The sequence below is a fragment of the Phyllostomus discolor genome, chromosome 6 (genome assembly GCF_004126475.2).
Source record: "Phyllostomus discolor isolate MPI-MPIP mPhyDis1 chromosome 6, mPhyDis1.pri.v3, whole genome shotgun sequence".
Lineage (NCBI taxonomy): Eukaryota > Metazoa > Chordata > Mammalia > Chiroptera > Phyllostomidae > Phyllostomus > Phyllostomus discolor.
Window position 1 is genome coordinate 69046648 of NC_040908.2, and position 19171 is coordinate 69065818.

Below are 19171 nucleotides of genomic sequence, written 5' to 3' on the forward strand. Positions count from 1 at the left end.
ACACAGGCAACAACAGCCTCTGTGCCAGGGACTTTACCGCACCTCTACAAGCATTACCCATTTCATCCAGTCCTCACCTTAAATCTATTCACTGGGAACTGCTATTCCCATCCCTCAGCTAAACAAACAGAGACTCAGAGGGGCCATTATCGGGTTCAGAACTGTGCAGCCCACAATGGCGGCTGGGCCTGAACCCGGGCTTTTCTCACCCGCAGCCGGCACGAACTGCTCTCCAATGAATGGTTCAGTGGGATGGCAGGACCCTGGGCTCCGAGCTGGGTGCTCAGGGATTCCCGCATCCCCACAGACCTTGGTCTGACCCAAGGCCCAGGGCGGCTGCGCCTTGAGCCACATTTGACTGTCAGGGCCCGGATTCCTGGGGGGCCAGGGGCATGTCCTCACATCCACCAGACTCTCTAAGTGTCTGTTAAGTGACTGAGCAACACCCTGAGAGCAGTTCCCCTCACCCCAACCTCTGCTGCCTGGATTTTGAGGGCTGTGTGACCTCCGCAAGGAGCTTTCCCTCTCTGAGTGTCAAGCTCTGTAAGGGGGAGATGGGAAAAGGCTTTGTGGATGGGAAAAGTAAGATGAGTCAGGGGAACGGAGACTGGCAGAGCTGTGGGGCCAGCATGGTGCTATCCTGGGCCCTGTAGAGCATTCAGCAGCATTCCTGGCCTATGTGTACCACAAGCCAGTAACCCCCGCACCCTCACCCAGGTCAGGATGAAAAATGTCTCCAGACGTTACAGAATGTCCCCAGGGTGAGGGGAGCACGGGAGGAGGGAGGAAGCAAAATTGGCTCCGGTTGAGAACCACTGCCTTAATCCTATGCTGTGGGTGGGGAGGGAGTGGCCAGCATGTTGTAGCCCCAGGAAAGTCCAGGAGCTACGAAGTCCAGAGCCTGAGACCACCCAGAGCTAATAATGATCACTAAAATTACAGCTGGCACTGGAACAGCGCCAGTTTGAACTGTGTGTGGGTCCACTTACACATGGATTTTTTTCAATAGTGATACAGCAGGACCTCCATATCTCCAGGTTTTGCATCCACGGATTCAACCAACTGCACTGGCAAGCAGTCATTTTGATTCATGGTTGGGAATCTGCAGATGTGCACGGCTGACTATATGCACTGTCCCGTGCCATCTTACATAAGGGACGTGAGCCTCCCCAGGGGTCCTGGAACCAATCCCTGGTGGGTGCAGAGGGATGCCTGCAGGGTCAAAAGTTGTACATGGATTTTTGACTGTGCAGAGGGTCAACACCCTTAACCCCCACATTGTTCAAGAGTCAACTAGAGCAATATGTCTATATAGCACCTACTATGTGCCAAGCGCCCTAGACGTATTCACTCACCTAATCCTTGCAAGAATCCTGTGAGTGAAGGATGTGTGAACTTGGGACTGGAAGCATACAGAGGTGGAGTGTCTTGCCCGAGGTCACACGGCACACATGGTAGGTGACAGAGCCAGGACTTGAATCTAGGCCTCCTAGCTCCAGAGTGCCCACTTAACCCCTGCCTGGCTGCCTGCCTGTCTGGTGTGCCTGCCTAGGCTGCAGGCACGAGTCTGGAGGGTGGGGAGAAAAGGGAAAAAAGCCCTGTGCTGGTGGGAGAAGAGCTTTAGCAGGCACCCAGGAGTCCTGATCCTAATCTCTCAGCAAAGCTTTATTAAGCCTGTACTGTGTGCCTGCTTCCCTGGCTGAAACAAGAACAGTGAAGATTGTCTTGAGTTGTTCACTACATGAACCCCTGTTCCTTCTTGCCAAGACCCTTCTTTTCCCATACTCTCACCCAAGGGTCAGGAGCCAAGCACCTACTCGATGCCAACACTTACATCTGCATGTAATGGATGTGCAAAATGAGGCTCGGAATGGCCAATCAACTTGCCTAGGACACACAGTGACCAGGCAGGATTCAAGCAGTTTGCTCCTTCTGGGACCCGTCTCTCTGGGTCCCACTTTAACCCAAGCTGCCCCACAGTGGCTAGAAGGATGGGACTCATCAGCATTTTGTTGTGCAAATTCACAGCCCTGTTGAGCCACCCTCATATTCATGAGGCCTGGGACCAGAGTTTTCTCTGGAGGTTTCTCTGCTTCCTAGAACCAAGGATGCTACCCTGATGGACCCAGTAGGAGGCCATGGACTGAACAAGTATCTCCATGACCCCAGGACGCTGCCACTTGGCTGAGCCTCTGGAAGGAGAGCTGCTTTCCTCAGGGTAGCCACAAGCCATGTCTGCTTTCTCCTCTGGCTCAACACCACCATCCCAGTCCGACAGCCCTCCCGGTTCTTCCAAGTGGCTTTCTGACTCTGCCCCTCTTCTCCAGACCCAGGCCACCCCTGGAGACAGTGGCTGGTTACTGCTCCATCTGGGACAACTTACCTGCAATGTCTCTGGTCCCCAGTGCTGATGGACAGTGGGTTCTAGATGAAGAATTGGGGCCCAAGAAACCAACTTGGGTTTCCCTACAGCCCAAGCCCCCAGCTTGAGGCTGCTGGGGCTAATCACCCCAACATGCCCAAGCAAGGTGTAAAGAGGTCCTACCTCACCAGGGTCTCTCACTGAAGGGGAATTTTATTCCCCCTCTGCTAGCTACCCCAGAGCCCCCTGGGGTGGCTGTGCTGGCCCAGCAGAGGCAGAAGGCTGAAGGGCGGCCACTCACCTGGACTCGTAGCAGCAGTAGCACAGACCCAAGCAAGGCAGGAATCTGGGCCGGAAGGCCTCGTGCTCTCTTCGCAGCGGGTTTCTCTGAAACTCAACCTATTTCCTTGATGCAAAGACAGGAAAGGGGGCTGCGTTTGAAGCTTACGTGTAAGTCACAAAATGCTGTGTTCAAGGAAAATTGTAGGCCACGTGCTCGTGGGAGGGCAGAGGGCATTTCCGGGGCCACCAGTGCCTACCCCAGCAGTGGCAGGGGGCAGGGACTGAGGCTAGCTGCCGGCAGAGGTTATGCAAAAATAATGATTCCAACAGCACCCCAAACCTGGGGAGGGTTAGGAGGGGGACTGTAGTCCCGGAATTGTGGGTGGGACAGTGGGTGGGGGATCCCCAGGACTCACTGGAAACTAGAATGCTCCCCTTTCCCCTCCCAAGAGGGCATGGACCTAGGCCTGCTCCTGGCCGAGCTGCCCATAAAAGTGACTTGTTTATTCCATAAGCAGGATAAAGAGAGAGAGGAGACACCTACTAAATAGGTCCGTATCTCAAAGGTTCCAAGCACAGCATGTGTGGCAGGTATCACACAGGCTTCAGGACAGCAACGACAGCTCTGTCTCTGCTCTCAAAATGCTCACAGGCTGGAAGGGGAGACGGCTAAGCCACCAGGGAGACAGAGCTGGGATGGCAGGAGCCTGAGCACTGTGTGATCCCAGAGGAGCCTCCTGCTGCCTGGGGAGTGTCAGGGAAGGGCTCTGAAAGGGATCGGTCATGTCGGTCATAACAAAACACTGAGACAGGGTGTCCCCAGCGCCCCCAGTCCCAGTGCAGCCCCACCTCAGACCTTCCCCTCACACTGCGCATGGCTGGTCACTCACTGCCTCCTATTCTGGCCACCACCACTTCCTACCTCCCCTCACACTTGCGCACCCCCACGATGGGCTGCCCACACTCTGACCAGGTGGCCACACCTCACATCTGCTCCCTCAGCAGCCTGCAGAGCATCTCTGCTGCTCAGCTGGCTCCTGGGCTTGGCTTCCACTGCGCCCGGTGCCCCGAGGCCTTTGGGGGCTCTCTCATCCCTGCTTCCTTCCCTCTCAGACCCACGGGGGCTGTCCTAGGCCGACTGCTGAGACCCCAAGAATCTTCTGGGTCCTCCCATGCCGAGTAGATGGGGTTAGCTCCCCAGCCTGCCTGGCGTTCCCTCCATGCAGCGCCCCAGCTCTCCTTTTGGGTGGATCCTCTCCCTCACTCTGCTCTCCCCCAGCTCACCGAACCCCCCTCTCCTCATTCAGGAAATCTTTTTTCTGGGCTCCAGGCTGGGGCACTTTTCTCCTACGTAGATTTGCAAATAAACCCACAAAACTGTTTTATTAAAAGTCTTCTCTTTCCCCACAGATACCATGAAACTCAAAGTGCAGGAAAAAACTCTGTTTCCATACTGGACCCTCCTTCCCAGGGTAATGAGAGAACACCCAGCAGGCCGCCAGGGCAGAAATTGCAGCATCAGAAACACCTAGTCCTCAACGGCAGTACAGTAGTGCTCACTGAGCACTTATGATGAACCAGACAATGCTGTAAGAAGTTTGCAATTTAATCCATTTCCCAGATAAGGTAAATGAAACCCAGAGAGGTTAGTTAACAGATGTCAGGTGGCCACAGCCCACCTTGGGTGGACGGAGGAGGAAACCGTTGCTGCAAAATAGGTCTCTGTGAGCAGGCTTCCCAGAGACCTGGAAGGGCAGCAGACTACATGTGGTGGGATACTTGAGGGGCAGCAGGTTTAGGGCTTCCAGTCTGAGGTCCTCAGGCCTGAGAAGGGCTCGCAGCCCCTGGGAGGCACTGGCTCAGCAGCCTTCTAGCCCTTCCAGTCCCAGACGCCGCCTCCTGAAACGACATGGCCCCAGACAGTTCTGAGATGAGCCTGCAGATAAGGCCGCTTGCTTTGCCACAGTCAAGGAAATAGGTGGATATGTCTTCTGAACGTTCAGGGTATAGAGCAAATGGATGGAAATGTGGGCTGGGAAAGTTGTGGTGCATTTACCAAGGGCAGGTCTGAGTAAATATTCACTCCAGACAGGCAAAGAGACTTGGAAGAAACTGGTCACTCACTTTTACACCCCCAGGCCTCTGCCCACGCTGTCCCAGCCTGAACTCTCTTCCCCCACCTTTTCTACCACCTGACTCCTTCTACTCCAGATCTTTGATTAAATGTGGCTTCCTCCAGGAAGCCTTCCAAGCCTCAATCGGAGCAGGGTTGGGGTTTGTGTCAGTTTCACCTACGTTTGTGCCAGCCATATTTGTTTCCAGATTTGAAAGGACACCAGGTCACTGCCGTGGAAACCTGCAGGAGCTGGGCTGTGGCAAGAGGGCTCACATCCCAGCCCAGTGACTCCCCAAAGGCCCCCTCCAATGCCTTCCCACCTGGGTGTCTTCAGCCATGCAGCTCACCTGCCTTTCCTCTGGGGGTCAGACAGTGGTAATTTTTCTCTTGTCCTTTTCCAGTGCTGCCACTTACAGCTCAGGGACCTTGAGAAAGTCACTTGACCTCTCTGTGTCTTGGCTCCCTCACTTAGAAAACAGCACCTACCTCATAGGGACATTGTGAACATGAAAACAGACCTTAAAGCAAATAGCCCACTATTGCCGCTGCCGCTGCTGCTGCTGCCACCACCAGCACCACCACCACCGTCATCTCTGGATTCCCCACCTGTCACAGTGTGCTGGTGACTGCAGTCCACGGGTGACAACACACCTCCCTGGTGCCCTCCAGGGGCAACTCTAAAGTTCTGTGTCCGTCCAAGCTTAACTCAGGAGCTTAAAGGTTGAAAGGACACCTCCCCTCCCTGCTAATTTTTAAATCCAGCTTGGTTTAAATCAGAAGAAACCCATTGTCCACAGCAGCCATGCGCTGTGCCTTCCCCTGAGGGTCAGCAAATGCTGGCTCCTTAAACATTCAAACCGCAATGACAGCGTCACCTCTTCAGACAGCCCTTGGGGCTCCCTACTTACTCAATACTGAGCCCCTCCTCTAGGCAGAGGCCCCGTTCTAAGCAGTAGAGATCTGCTGTGAGCAACACAGACAAAAATCCTTTCCCTTGTGGGGCTGACTTTCTAGTGAGGGAGATAGAGGTGTAACAAAATACAGTCATCCCTCGCTATATTGCGGTTCACTTATTGTGCCTTCACTGTACTGCGGGGGTTTTTTTAAATATATCTAACTCTGTATCACGGAGTTTTCACTATATCATGGGATTTTGCGATATATAGGTATTTATATAATATTTATGATTTTAATTATTTTTGCCTTAAAATGTAAAAAAAAAATAAAAATATTAAAAAATGTTAATTCAAACATATTAAAAGAATATTAAATTGAAATAAAACAGAGCATGTATTTTATCAGCAGATGAAATACCATACTGTACACAATGGAAATGCAGTATTCCAACTACCACTTGCGCAAGTTTGCCAACGTGAGATTGTATACAGCACACTATTGGCTGATGGAATGGAAGGCAACCAACCACGGCACTGTGTTCTGTATCCTGGGCACTGATTGGCTCAGTGATCGTAGCATCAGTCTGTTTGCTCTCCCACACTGTGCCCATACGTTCAGCATCTGTCCTTGTCCACTTCACATTGAGGTCAGGTCATTGTGTGTAGTGCTGCTCTGCTGTGTTGTGTTTCTGTGAAATTTTTGTAAAAGTTTGAATTTACTTCAAGCCCTAGGATGCCACCAAAACGTTCTGCGCCTTCTAAGGCTTCTGGCAGTGAACCCAAGCACCAGAGGAATATGCCTACCATCAAAGAAAGGGTGGAACTTCTTGACATGTTAAAAGAAGGCAAAAGCTACGTGGTTGTAGGCTGCCATTACAGGATCAATGAATCGACTGTTCACTACATAAAGAAAGATGAGAATAATATTAGGTCTATGGCAACAATGACTTTTAACAAGACTGCAAAAAGGGTGGTCACTTCCTGCAATAAGGCCATTGTGAGGATGGAGTCTGCATGAGCCCTGTGGATAAATGACTGCAGGGAGAAGAATATCTCGCTGGATACCAACACCATCTGGACGAAGGCCAAGAAACTTTATGACAGTTTTGCAGAAAGCACAGATGTTCACGATGGTGATGAGGACGAAGACCAGGATGACGACACAGAAGCAGGACCCATCGAGTGCTTCTCCCACCAGACCAACCCCATTCAGTGCCAGCAAGGGCTGGTTTGACAAATTTCAGAGATGCTTTGAACTCAAGAGCATTTCTCTGCATGGAGAAGCTGCCTCTGCAGATAAAACGCAGCACCAGCAACTCCCCATAACTATGTTCATCACTCAGGTGAAGAGATCAGTTATGCCTTCACCTTTAGTGGAAATAGAAGTTACGGCCCAGGGTGAAGACACTGCACCACCCGATGAAGCACCTGATGAAGTGGTGCCTTCAGAAGAGCTGTAATGCTCTTCTTGGCTATGCAGTACATTCATCTCATCTTCATCACCTTCATCACCATCAGCACTGCACAGCTACATAATTCATGATCTTCATCATTCCAGCTGTAGTATACTTCACTGGTGAGTACCCATATAGAATTTTATATGTTGTTAAAATTACATAGGTTTAAGAGTGTAGAAAGCGTTTAAGAACATATGAAGTGTTTATAAGAGAGTAGGAAAGGTTTATAGGAGTACGGGAAGGGTTTATAAAGTCTTAAAATATATATAAATAATAAAATAAATATAATGTCGCTACTTTGAGGATTTTCACCTATCTCGGGGGTCTCTGGAATGTAACTCCCGAGATAGGTGAGGGATCACTGTACACAAGTATTCTGTAGAGTCTATCTGGTAGTTTCAAGTGCTGAGAAGTAAAATAAATCAGGAAAGGGGAGAGGAGCTGTGTGGGCATGTGAGGTGGAGCAGAGGGATCAGAGCGAGGCCTCACTGAGGGGATAACCTGTAAATAAAGACTAGAAGGAGGCACAGGAAGGAGCAATGGAGACATCAGGAGAAAAGCATTCCAACCAGAAGGAGCAACAAGTACAAAGGCCCTGGGGCAGGACTGTGGCCTCTGTGAGGTGGGGAGTATCTAGCTGCATCCCCAGCAACTAGAGTGCTACTTGGTATACAATAGTGCTCAATGAATATGGCAGGATGGAAGAAAAGCCCAGAGGCAGGCTTTATTCTCAAACAGCTTTTCCCCTTGTCACCCAAGATAGTGACTGAGCTTTAAATCCCACTTAGGAGCAAGAGCCTCTCTAAGCATTCCCAGCAAGAGCCCCAAACAGCTCCTTAGCTGAATGGACACAGGTCCATTCCCCAGCCAGTCCCTGAAGCCAGTGGATGGGGTGGAGGAATGGCTTAGGACCAGGTGACTTGTCTCACCACACCACACTGAGAACCCCAGAGAAGTCAGAGATGATGGCTGAAAGGAGGAGGAAAGAATGCTGGGCAGGCAAAAAGCCAAAGTCTGACAGGATAATCCTAACAGCTAAGATTCATTGTTCCATTGGCAGGAAGCACCACTAGGCGTGGCCTGAGCTAAGGTGCACTTAATGCTCACAAGAGCCCCACAGAGGAGGCTAGCCCCACTTTACAGAGATAGAAATTGAGGCTTGAGGTTTCACAGCTAGTAAGTGGCAGAGCTTGGGATCTCCTGGCTCAAAGGGAACCCAGAGTCTCCCCAGACCTGGACTCTGCAGTCCCTTGCATCAAGCCAGGACAGGCCACTGGACCAACCACTGAACTGAAGGTGGAAGCCCTTAGTTGAAAGCAAACTGAGAAAGCAAAGGGGCCACTTCTTTGATGGAGAAAGGGGGAAATGGAGACAGCCCAAGGCAGGCTACCATGGGCCTGCAGATAACAGGAGACTGCTGGCAGAGGCTAGAGGTGGTGGACCCCAACTTGTTCCTCAGGTGGAAGCCTGAGGTAGGGCTGTGGGGCCAACCAGAGGGTGGGCTGACCCTCAGGGGGTCCCAAGAGGTCAGGATAAGGAGGGGGTAAGGGTGGGGGTACAACCTGCCAGGGGCCCATGGAAAACTCTGGTACTTACGGTGTGCCTGCTGTATACCCAAGCCCTGGCAGACGCATTTCATCCCAAGGTGAGGAGGACACCAGCAAGCTGCCATCAGGAAGGCTGCCCTGCCCATTCTCTCTCCGTGGTGTGCAGCACCCAGCCCAGGACAGTGTGGGGCATACAATGAGTGCTCGGCCAATGTTTGCTGCTGAATGAGCCGCCTGATGGCCCTGTCAGGAGGTCAATCCCTACCCCCATTGCCAAGACAAGTAAACTAAGGCCCAGAGAAACTGAGGGCAGGAGTCCAGCAGGGCCCAGCTTCCCAGGAGCCATGCCTGGGAAATGCCTGAAGTTTTAAGGTCCGGGTCAGTCAGATGTCAGGTGGAACTGGCCATGCTCCAGTCACCACCTCTCTCTCTTGGGGTACCTGCCCTGGACAGGAACCCAGACCTGTGGGCAGCTGCTCCCTCAGAGCATTTGCTCTTTCCCTCTCTGGCCTCAGATTCTTCATCAATGAAGGGGTCAGATCACAGAGGCCAAGGGCAGGCCCATACAGGTCAACATCCAGCAGAGCGCTCTAGGAGGCCAGGTGGGTCGGGCTGGACTGGCTGCCAGGGTGTGTGTGTAGCCCAGGAAGGTGCCCAATAAACGCTCACCTGGGTGGGGACCAGTGCTCAGTAAATAACTGCTGTTCCGATGCTGAGTGAGGAGAACGCTCTCCTCTCCCTGCCCCTCCGGCCTTCACCCAGTGCCTCCCCAGGTGTTTCCCTCCCCTGCCATTGCTCCTACCCCATCTCCTTCCAATCCTTCCCCCCACCACTCCATTCCCTTCTTCCTCCATTTTCTTCTCACCCCATTGTTCTTTCTACTCTCCCTCCCTTGCACCCAAATCTTCCTTCCTCTTCCCCACCCTCCTACTTCATTCTTCCCCAGCCCTGCCCCTCTCCAACACCATTATCCCAGCACCCTTCCTTTCCTATCTTCACCCTCCACCTTACTACACTCCTGTGCCTCCCCACCTGATTCCCTCGCCCCATACCCACCCAACTCTCCCTCTCTCCAGCCCCCAGCCCTTGGGCTCTTCAAGTGTGTCTTGGGCCAGTTCCCACCCCCTTGATCAGGACCATTTGCTTAGGCCACACCCCTTCATTACACACTACCTCCCTCCTCTGACCTCTGATCTCCCCAGCTCTTGCCCCTCTGGACCCCTGCCTGGGGCTATAGGAGTGTATGCCTTCTTGGGGTCAAGGCAGAGCACGGGCTGGGGGCAACTGCACCACATAGGTGGCAGAGAAGGTCCAGAGCCTCCCCAGCTGCTGCCCTGACAGCCCTCGGGACCCTCTCCTGACCCGTCTGCTGACCCTGCTGCCCTCCCGTGTTCTAGGGGGCTACTGCTGCCTGAGCACAACAGTGTCCCTGGCCCCTGCAGCACCCGACACCAACAGCAGGGCCCCAACCCTGGAACACAGAGACCTGGCTGGCCCCGCAAGAGCTTCAGCCAGCCCACTGCCATCTCAGAAACCTGCCAGGGCCATGCCTGACTCCAGCGCCTTTGGTTGCCTCATGTATTTTTGTATTGTCTAGGTATTCGCCGTTCAGCTAACATCTGCTTGATGGATGACTGAATCAATGAATCAACGCTTTACTAAAGAAACCCAGTGTTTGTCAGTTTTGTCTTCATGAGAATGCCCTGAGTCGCTGTGCTAGTCATGGTGCCACACCACCACAAGCACCCTGTGGTGGAACACTTTGTCTTGGCCCACCCAAGGTGCCAAGAGTGTAAATGTTCGTGCAGTACACCTCACAGCCAGACCCAGGTGCCTCTCCGGGGGGTGTGTGGACGCGCGTCGCCTCGGCTCCGAGTCCAGGGGGCTGGCCCAACCCTACCTAATCACAGCTCAGCTGTTCCTGCTTTCCTGAGTATTTTTTGGAGTTCTTTTCTTGAGACTTGTCCCACCAGGCCTTTTCATTCATTATAAAAATGTTATATGTCATGTTTGCCGGAGGATATCTGAAACAAAACACAAAAACCACGTTGCATGAGTGTGCCTACAGGAATTCCTGCTGTGCAATGGCTGAGGGGTGAGGATTCCCCTTCCCTCTGCCTCTGGGAAGCTCCTCCCTCAGCTCCCTCCCAGCTTGGGCTCCCCACAGCTTAGGTGGGTCCCTGTGGCATGTAGCCATACTTTCCGCCTCTTCTTCTGAGACCTCCAATAGGCATGGGAAGGAAGGGCAAATCTGATGGATGAGCCCCCATCGGAACAGTGAAATGGGTCACACTTATTTCCAGTGCTTTCAGTCTTCTGTCTCTAACTCCCGCCCATTCAGGGTCCCCATGGCTGTCTCAGAGGGGGATGCCGGCTGTGAGGAGGTGGTTGCTGGCCTGCACAGGTTGCTAGGCCCAGGAGCCCTGGCATTTTGAAGGACATCTTTAGGGAAAGCCATGCCATACTGGTGGGGAATTTAAACACTGTAGGCTCAGAGTGAGAGAGTGGGCAGAACTGGGGATGGACACTTCACCTCTCATTCTGCACCACAGCGCCTCACTCTAGGGCCAGCTGAGCACCCAACCTAGTGTCAGACAGGACTTGAGGGGCCTGCAGGGAGCTACTCTTCCTGTGATCAGGAATGTGTGTCCCAAGGGGTGCAGAACAAGGCACACCACTTCCAGGTGCAGTTTTTGCACGTGCATAATCTTGTAAAGGCTTTGCTTTCTAGTGCCTGTGCCTGAACCCTCTCATCCAGGGGAATAATCAAAGTATTTCACAACTGATACAAGAAGGCACTGACCAGTCCCAGTGGCAACTGTTGCACCAGGTATTAGCCCTCATTTGCAGGATCATGGAGAAGACTGGGCAGTCTGTGGAAGGTTCTGGGAAGGGGAGTTTACCAATACACTGAAACCAGTGCTGCTGTTCTTGTAGGCATGCTGCCATCTCCTCCCTGGCCTTACCCCTCCTACCCTCTTACTGCACAATGTCCTTTCTACACCCATGTTCCTACTTTCTGGTCTGTCAGCCAGAGCTGTATCAGCTCCTCTTTCAGTAGCCCTCAATGGGCACAGGTGTGTCCAAACCTATGTGGCCTTTAGGGGCCAGCATGACCCAAGTCGGGCTGGCTGTGCACCAGAGCCTCCAAGGCAATGCCTAAAAACCTACAGTAGGGTTATCTGTACTTTCACAAAGCCTGCAAGGAGACACTGATGAGCCACCAGCCTAAGAGCCCCTGCCTCCTCCTAAATCCAGGATGAGCAGGGAGCTCTGGGCAACACTGGCACCAACACCCATGAGTTCTTGGAAGGAAGGTGGGAACTGACAGCCACTCACAACGCCTGTTTCCTCCTGGCATGCATGGTTAGCATGAGCAGCAACACCACTGTGGTCACTAGGATTCCCGCCACTGCGCAAACAGCAATGATGATGTTCCTTTGGAGGAAGTGCAGCAGCTCCCTACAGGGCACAGTCCTGCTTTGAGTATCTAAATGAGAAGACATGGGCAGAGTAAGCAGAGCGCCGACCCCATACAGATCTGCAGGGACAACTGTTGGCTCCAAAAACCTCAACACCTCACAGGGAAGGACCCAGCTTTGTTTAGGAAAACGCCTTTGTAAGCTCTTTGGTGGAGGAGGCAGATACTCAGGGTGTGAGCTGGGAAGCAGCAAAGCAACCAAAGAGAAGGTTCCACAAACCACAGTTTATAGGAAGTGAGGAGAAGAGAGGAGAGCTCAGGTGGAGGGAAGAGGGGGCAGCACTAGAGGAGGCAACAAAGTCCTACTGCCATGCTTTTAAGAACAAGGAGAACATGGAGTCAGACACTCTGTTTGCAGCTTTTCCCAGGACAGTAGTGCAACCTCTCCCTGCTGCCCTCCCGCTCCTCCTCCCTCAGCTTCAGGAAATTCTAACATGTGCACAGTCTGCTTCGAGTGTGTAGGTTTGGGGGAATGTTGTGACATAAGGCAAATGCGATCCTGAGATGATCCTGAGCTCTTCTGGCAGTCTGGGGACTTGCAGAAATCTTGAGAGTGGCGCGTGTGGGCTTGGGAGTACAAGGCAATCTTAGCTAGACCTCAAAGAAGGAGACCCCTGGTGACATTGGGAACACCATTTGTAGTATGACCAAAAAAGAGAAAGGGTTCAGGGAAATAAGGCACAGAGGTACAATGACAGGAATCAGACAGCTTAGTGTGAAAGCTGGAAGCCTAGTGATGCTGACAGGAGGTGCTGGCCAAGGGCCTTTGTGGCTTATGGAGGGAAAATTGGGCCTGTTCAGCTTCCTGTTTGCATCTCCACCACACCAGGACGCAGTAGCATCGGGGAACTGTAAGGGCTCTGTTGGAATGATTTAGCATTGGACATCTCAGAGTTAGGAAGGGACAACCAGGTATAGTTTTGTTAGCGGGTAGCTACATGGAGGGAGTATACTGGTCTGGGTACTAGCACGTTGTCTTGACGTGCAAGTTCCTACCCACTGAATGGGCTCAGGCTCAGGCAATACAAAATTGGTGACCAGGGATTAGGTTCATATTTGGCACCTAGTCCTTCCTGTGTTTAGAAAGTCTCAGTCCCAGTCCTGACAGGGCTCCCAAGATGGTGCCCATGTTGTGAGTGGCCTTGGCTGCACACACACAAAAAAAGTAAAGGGAGCATCTTTTTGAAAGGGGGCTCAAATTTCTGGAATTACTTTTATTCATAATTTTAACTGCAGGTTGTATACTTTTGTGGGTGATTTAAAGGTTTGTTGACATCTAGCCCTTAAAGTGTCATAAAAGGCAAACAGACAGGTTCACGCTGTGTAGATTATTACCTGGCTTAACTGCCTCTTCAAGTGTTTCTTTATCTACAGAGGTTAACTGCTTGCTTATGGCCCTGGTGAACAGAGAGGGCTCCTTATTTCTCTCCTCCTCTGACATGTGACCTACAAGAGACAAAAGGCAAAATATATTCATCTAAAAACCACAACTGGTCCATGTTAGTTCTGGTTTTAGGATGAAAGTAACTTCCTCTCAAGTCAAAGTGAAAAGTTAGGGAGGATTTTGGAGAAGAGTCCAAAAGTACATCAAAGTTTTGTTTTTGTTTATTTTTTGATCTGACAAACTCCTTGGTGAACTCCACGTGGACTGAGGCGGCGGTTTAAACACTCAATGGTCCATCAGAACCACCAGGAGGCCTTGTCAAAGCACAGATCATTACTGCATGTCAACTGTAATTGAAAAAATGTTTTTAATTTTCATAATTTTTTAATATCTGCGAAGATCACTGGGCCCCATCCCAGAGTGTCTGATTCAGTAGGTCTGAGGAGGCCTGAGAATGCGGCACTGACGCTGCCAGCCAAGAGCCACACCTGGAGGAGCCTGGGGAGAGGCTTCCAGCCAGTCCCTGGCCTCGCTGGCCCAGGGCTCCACCAGTACGAAACAGAGATAATGCAATCTATGTCACAAGTGGCGTGATGTTCAGGAAAGCAATTTATAAACCACACAGTACTATAAAAAGTGTTTCTTGAGTTGCAAACGCAGGACACGAACATGAACTAGACTGAAATACTCATTTACTGGTAGAGAGACTGCAGAATGGATTAGGAGAAAGAAATGGGCTTGAAAATCAAAAATATTTGCATGCCAACTCTGCCAATGGCTGTCTTTGGCTCATTTGCATACAAGACCTGTCAGAGAGCGTGACTGAGTTTAGTGTGGAGAAAACCAGGCAGTCAGAAAGCTGTCCTTGCCTAATACAGGACTGGTCCTAGAAGGGGGCTGAGAGAATTTCTGAGACGTTTCAGAAGCAAACTAGAATCAATGGGTAGGAGCTCCAGCTGCATCTGTTTAGACCATTTACAGTTAGAAAGTAGGGCTGTCACAAGGAGAATGGGGAAGGGTGAAAAGTAATGAAGCCCTGCCCTGAGGACACTCTGGGCTGGGCTGGAGCCCTCAGTCCTAGATGGGAGATCTCCACATGCCTTGTGCCTTCAGTGAGACAATTTGGTTAAGATTGTTATGGAGGTGGGGTCGGGGGTGATGATAATAGCCTTGTGAAATCTTAGTTATTTCTCTGGAAAGAGAGAAATTTGTTCCTTATTCAACTTGGCCTGGAAAAAAACTCCCAGCACAATATGACTCACTTTCAAATGCCAGCTTGTCAAGTCAAAGTTGAGAGGTTAACCACTGCAGACAGAAAACTCTGGATAACATGGAGTTAGTCCACAAGAGGGCTGGGTTTGCCTTACTTGTTTGTGGAGCTGTAAAAAAGGTGGACTTATAACTTGAACACAAATTGTTACTTTCCTCATCTCTGCACAACCAAAACGTAAGACATTGTCCATACTTATCTCTAAGGTTGTACATTTCCATTTACCTACAGTTCTTTGGAGAGTTTGAAGGATGTTTTCCACGTGTGATGGGTTGTGATTTTGATCAGTTGTTGAATTATTTTTGTGTGAAAAAAATAAGCATTATTATCAAGTTTTGCCAAATGCAGTCAATTTCCAAACTTCATTTCAACTTTAGAAAACCACTGACTGGGACAGCAGCAGCCCCTGTCACGAGCAAGCACTGTCCAGTTCCTGGGGTTTGCATGATGCAGACTTGGTCTAAATGCCCAGTCACATCCTGGGCCTGGCACCTTTATCCCAAATGAGCCCAGAACCAAGAAATGTTGGTTTTGTGCAAGGAAAACTTGAAGTCTTACACCTTCATGACTTCTCTGTGTTCTTTTAAATAGGCTTAAGAGATGCTGACACTGGAGCGAGCCTCCAGTTCTGTGTGAACAGCAACTCATTGTCCCTGTTAACCAAGGACGAGCATCCCTTCACAAACCTGGGCTTGCTGTTTACAGGACACTTCACTTCTCAGGAGGGTAATTCCCTCATAGCTCTTCATATACAGCCCTTCAGCCTTTTTTTTAAATGCTCACTGTTGCTAAGGAAGGAGTACAATGTGCCCTTAAAATGGACACATCACACGAACAAAACTGGTGTCTCCTACAGGCACCCCGAGCTCACACACTAGCGGCTTGACCTGAGAAAAGTCACTCAGCCTCGGCACCCCTGTGTGGAAGATGGGGACATAATCATAATGCTGCAACATAGGACTGCTGTGGGGATAAAACCATGCAGTTGACAAACTCCTGTGTCTGGCACAGGATAAGTGCTCAGTATATTTTGATGTTATCCCTATAATAGTCATTATTATCCTTACACAGAATGCACCATCCATTCATCCACGTCCACTCCTTCAGCAAATATTACTGAGCACCTACTACCCGTCACAGCCCGACTCCTCAGTCCTGGCACACAGGGCCTAGTGAGTGTGCACATATGGTCATGAGGTATCTTATGGTCATCTCAGCACAGAGACTAGGAGGCTGACTACCAGGCAGATTAGAGGTAGAAATAGCCCCAAATACAACAAGGAATTGACTAGAAAATAATGTTTGCAAAGAAAAGATGAAGGTTCTAAATTAATTATGATGTTTAAAAAAAAACAAATATTTTTGTCCTGGTTCATCCTGCAGGAAACCATATGAGCTAATCTCCAAGGGTGTTGATGTACACAAGTGACTCGGGGAAAATGCAAAACTGTGCAGAACCCTGGAATCAACTCCAGCTATTCTTGCTGGGTACCATTCATTGAATATTTATTGTCATTCTAAAACACCTTGTCTTGAGCAAGAAACTCCGTCTATCAAAAATCACTTCTGAAAAGTTGTGATTTCACTAGATATCCCAGACAGGAAACAGGACAGACACACTACAGATATTTTGCTCCAAATCACATGATATTTTATGTCATAATTTTTCCCCTTGCTCCCACTGTCATTCTCCTCACCTCTGAGACCATCCCCAAGCTGTCCCTCTCTGGGAACGAACCTCTGTCCTGTTTCTGTAACACATCGTTTTCTTCCATGGGGGCTTACTGCCTCTCCCAAGAAGCTACTGGCAGGGAGAGCCCTGCCTTTGTGACAGACAGACCTAGACCGAATCCTGGCCTTGCCATTTACCAAAATGAGACTTTGGGCAATTAACTCCACCTCTTGATCTCCGGATACTCGTGGATAGAATGAGAACACGATTATTTCACTCAGAACTTTTGTGAAAATTGAATAAAACAATGTGTAGGAAACCACTTAGCACAGAGCCAGTGCGCCAATAGGTGAAAGGCTAAGTGTTTGGAGACTGCTGCTCTTCATGCGATCTATGCCAATGACCCCCAGGTCAGCTAGTGATTTCGCTTGCCTCCCGCTCTTTGGACCTGGCACAAGTGCATTAATACGTGGGTGGGGAAGAAAAAAGACAAAGCACAAAGGAAACTAAGATGTAATTATCCTAGGAAAACAGGGATATCTGCCACAGACTCTGTGGCATTCCATCCAGCCATGCTTGCCTCCTCCCATGGCTGCTTGTGCTCAGAGCCTCAGGGCCAGCCCTTGGAGAGACGTGTCCTTTCTACCCCACCCACATCCCAGGCAGCCAGGGGAGGGATGTGGGACTGCAGAGGGGCTCTGAAGACTCCACTGACCCTTGAAGACTCTTGCCCCTCCAGATGGAAGAGAAAGTTGTGCCGGGGCTGCACTGCCTCAGTCCCTTTGCGAGTGGATGTGATGTCTGGAGCTGCAGAAGCCATCTCATGAGCAAGAGGCAAAGCACCAGGGAAGGCCCTGATGAACTCAGAGAAGCACACCCTGGTCTGAAAAGTCACTGTGCACCACACCAAAACAGAGGTGGCCTTCCTCAGGCTACTTATGCCAGAAGGAAAATAAACCGCTCTCTGTTTAAGCCACTAACCTCAGGTCTTCTGGTAACTGCAGCCTAGTACACTATTATTTTTTTGTAACTTCTTAAAAGTAGTTTTAGAGAAGAGGGTAGAAAGAGAGGAAGACATTGATTTGTTTTTCCATTTATTTATGCATTTATTGGTTGATATTTGTATGTGCCTGGACCAGGAATCAAACCTACAACCATTTTTTTTCAATGTTTAAAACAGTGGGTTTCCAAGGTTAAGCACACACCAAGACACATCATGCTTACATTACCCACAATTAAAGATAAGGAGAGAATCTTAAAAGCAGCAAGAGAAAAGAAGATAGTTACCTACAAAAAGTTCCCATAACACTATCAGCTGATTTCTCAAAAGAAACCTCATAGGCAAGAAGGGGCTGGAAAGAAGTATTCCAAGTCATGAAAGGCAAGGACCTACATCCAAGATTACTCTCTCCAGCAAAGCTTTCATTTAGAATGGAAGGGCAGATAATGTGCTTCCCAGATAAGGTCAATGTAAAGGAGTTCATCATCACCGAGCCCTTATCATATGAAATGTTGAAGGGACTTATTTAAGAAAAAGAAGATAAAAAACTATGAATGGTAGCCCTGGCTGGTGTAGCTCAGTGGATTGAGCATGAGCCTAGGAACCAAAGGGTCACTGGTTCGATTCCCTGTCAGAACACATGCCTGGGTTGCAGGCCAGGTCCCCAGTTGAAGGCACGTGAGGGACAACCACACATTGATGTTTCTCTCTCTTTCTCTCTCCCTTCCCTCTCTATCTAAAAAATAAATAAATAAAATCTTTTTTAAAAATGACAACAAACTCAAAACTATCAACAACTGAACCTATAAAAACAAAAACAAAAACTAAGCAAACAGCTAGAACAGAAATAGATTCACAGAAATGGAGATCACATGGAGGGTTAGTAGTGGGGAGGGAGAGGGGGGAGAATGGGGGAAAAGGTATAGGGAATAAGAAGCACAAATGGTAGGTACCAAATAGACAGGAGGAGGTTCAGAATAGTATAGGAAATGGAGAACCCAAAGAACTTATATGTACAACCCATGAACATGAACTAAGTGGAGGTGTAAGAGAGTGCAGCCAGGGGCCCCCCAAAAAAGGATTTGTAATGGGGTCCAGAACTCAAGGTGTCCAGGAAATATTAAAAATATGGGATCTCCTCACCCTCACAAATCTGAACTGAGGGATGGGACACATGGAGCAAGGCCATTGAGAGCTATTTTGCGTAGCAACAGTTTTGCAAATAATCTGTAGAAAGGTCATTTAACATATCTATAACTTTTGCCCAGTTTCATGGATATGTTAAATAGCTGTGGCTATGCTTCGAGCCAGGGAGATGGGAGTGACTTCCACCCAGGATATAACTAGGAGGCAACTCCTTTTGGTTACAGAGCTTGTGTAAGAGCTTAGAGATGATTGACTCTACACCATGGGGCCATGCCTTCTCTGGACTTTCTATGGCAGCCCAGAAAAGCTGGGAAAATATGGGAATGCTGGCAGGTGTAGCCGATGTGGGAGGAGTCAGAAATGGAGCTGCAGAGGAAGATTGGTGCTGGGATTTAAACCCAGGAGCAGCAGCTATGACAAGAAGAACCATGTGGCTTTGGGTCTCCCTTTGTCATGCAGCTTAGAAGCCAGAAAGCAAGAAGTAGCAGCGATGCAGAGCTCTCTCTTAGCAGTTTGGAAGAATGCAGGGAGAGACGCTGTGGGAAGGAAAGGGGTGAA

General features: G+C 49.9%; 1 protein-coding gene across 1 annotated transcript; it reads right to left on the bottom strand.

Annotated features, from left to right (window-relative positions):
- Positions 1–10203: 10203 nt before the first annotated feature.
- C6H2orf92 (chromosome 6 C2orf92 homolog) lies at positions 10204–13651 on the bottom strand. Its single transcript, XM_028514289.2, has 3 exons — positions 13477–13651; positions 12000–12150; positions 10204–10684 (listed from the first exon to the last, which is right to left on the bottom strand). Exons 1-3 carry the CDS (start codon positions 13616–13618, stop codon positions 10561–10563), a joined length of 417 nt encoding a protein of 138 aa, XP_028370090.2. The 5' UTR covers positions 13619–13651; the 3' UTR covers positions 10204–10560.
- Positions 13652–19171: the final 5520 nt, after the last annotated feature.

What these genes read in the sequence shown, in the direction of transcription:
- C6H2orf92 (XM_028514289.2), bottom strand. Translation starts at nt 13,618, where the DNA reads ATGAATATATTTTGCCTTTTGTCTCTTGTAGGTCACATGTCAGAGGAG. An exon ending in TGAAGAGGCAGTTAAGCCAG is followed by an intron (nt 12,151 to 13,476) that starts GTAATAATCTAC and finishes CTTCTCATTTAG; the next exon opens with ATACTCAAAGCAGGACTGTG. An exon ending in GCCAGGAGGAAACAGGCGTT is followed by an intron (nt 10,685 to 11,999) that starts GTGAGTGGCTGT and finishes GTTTTGTTTCAG; the next exon opens with ATATCCTCCGGCAAACATGA.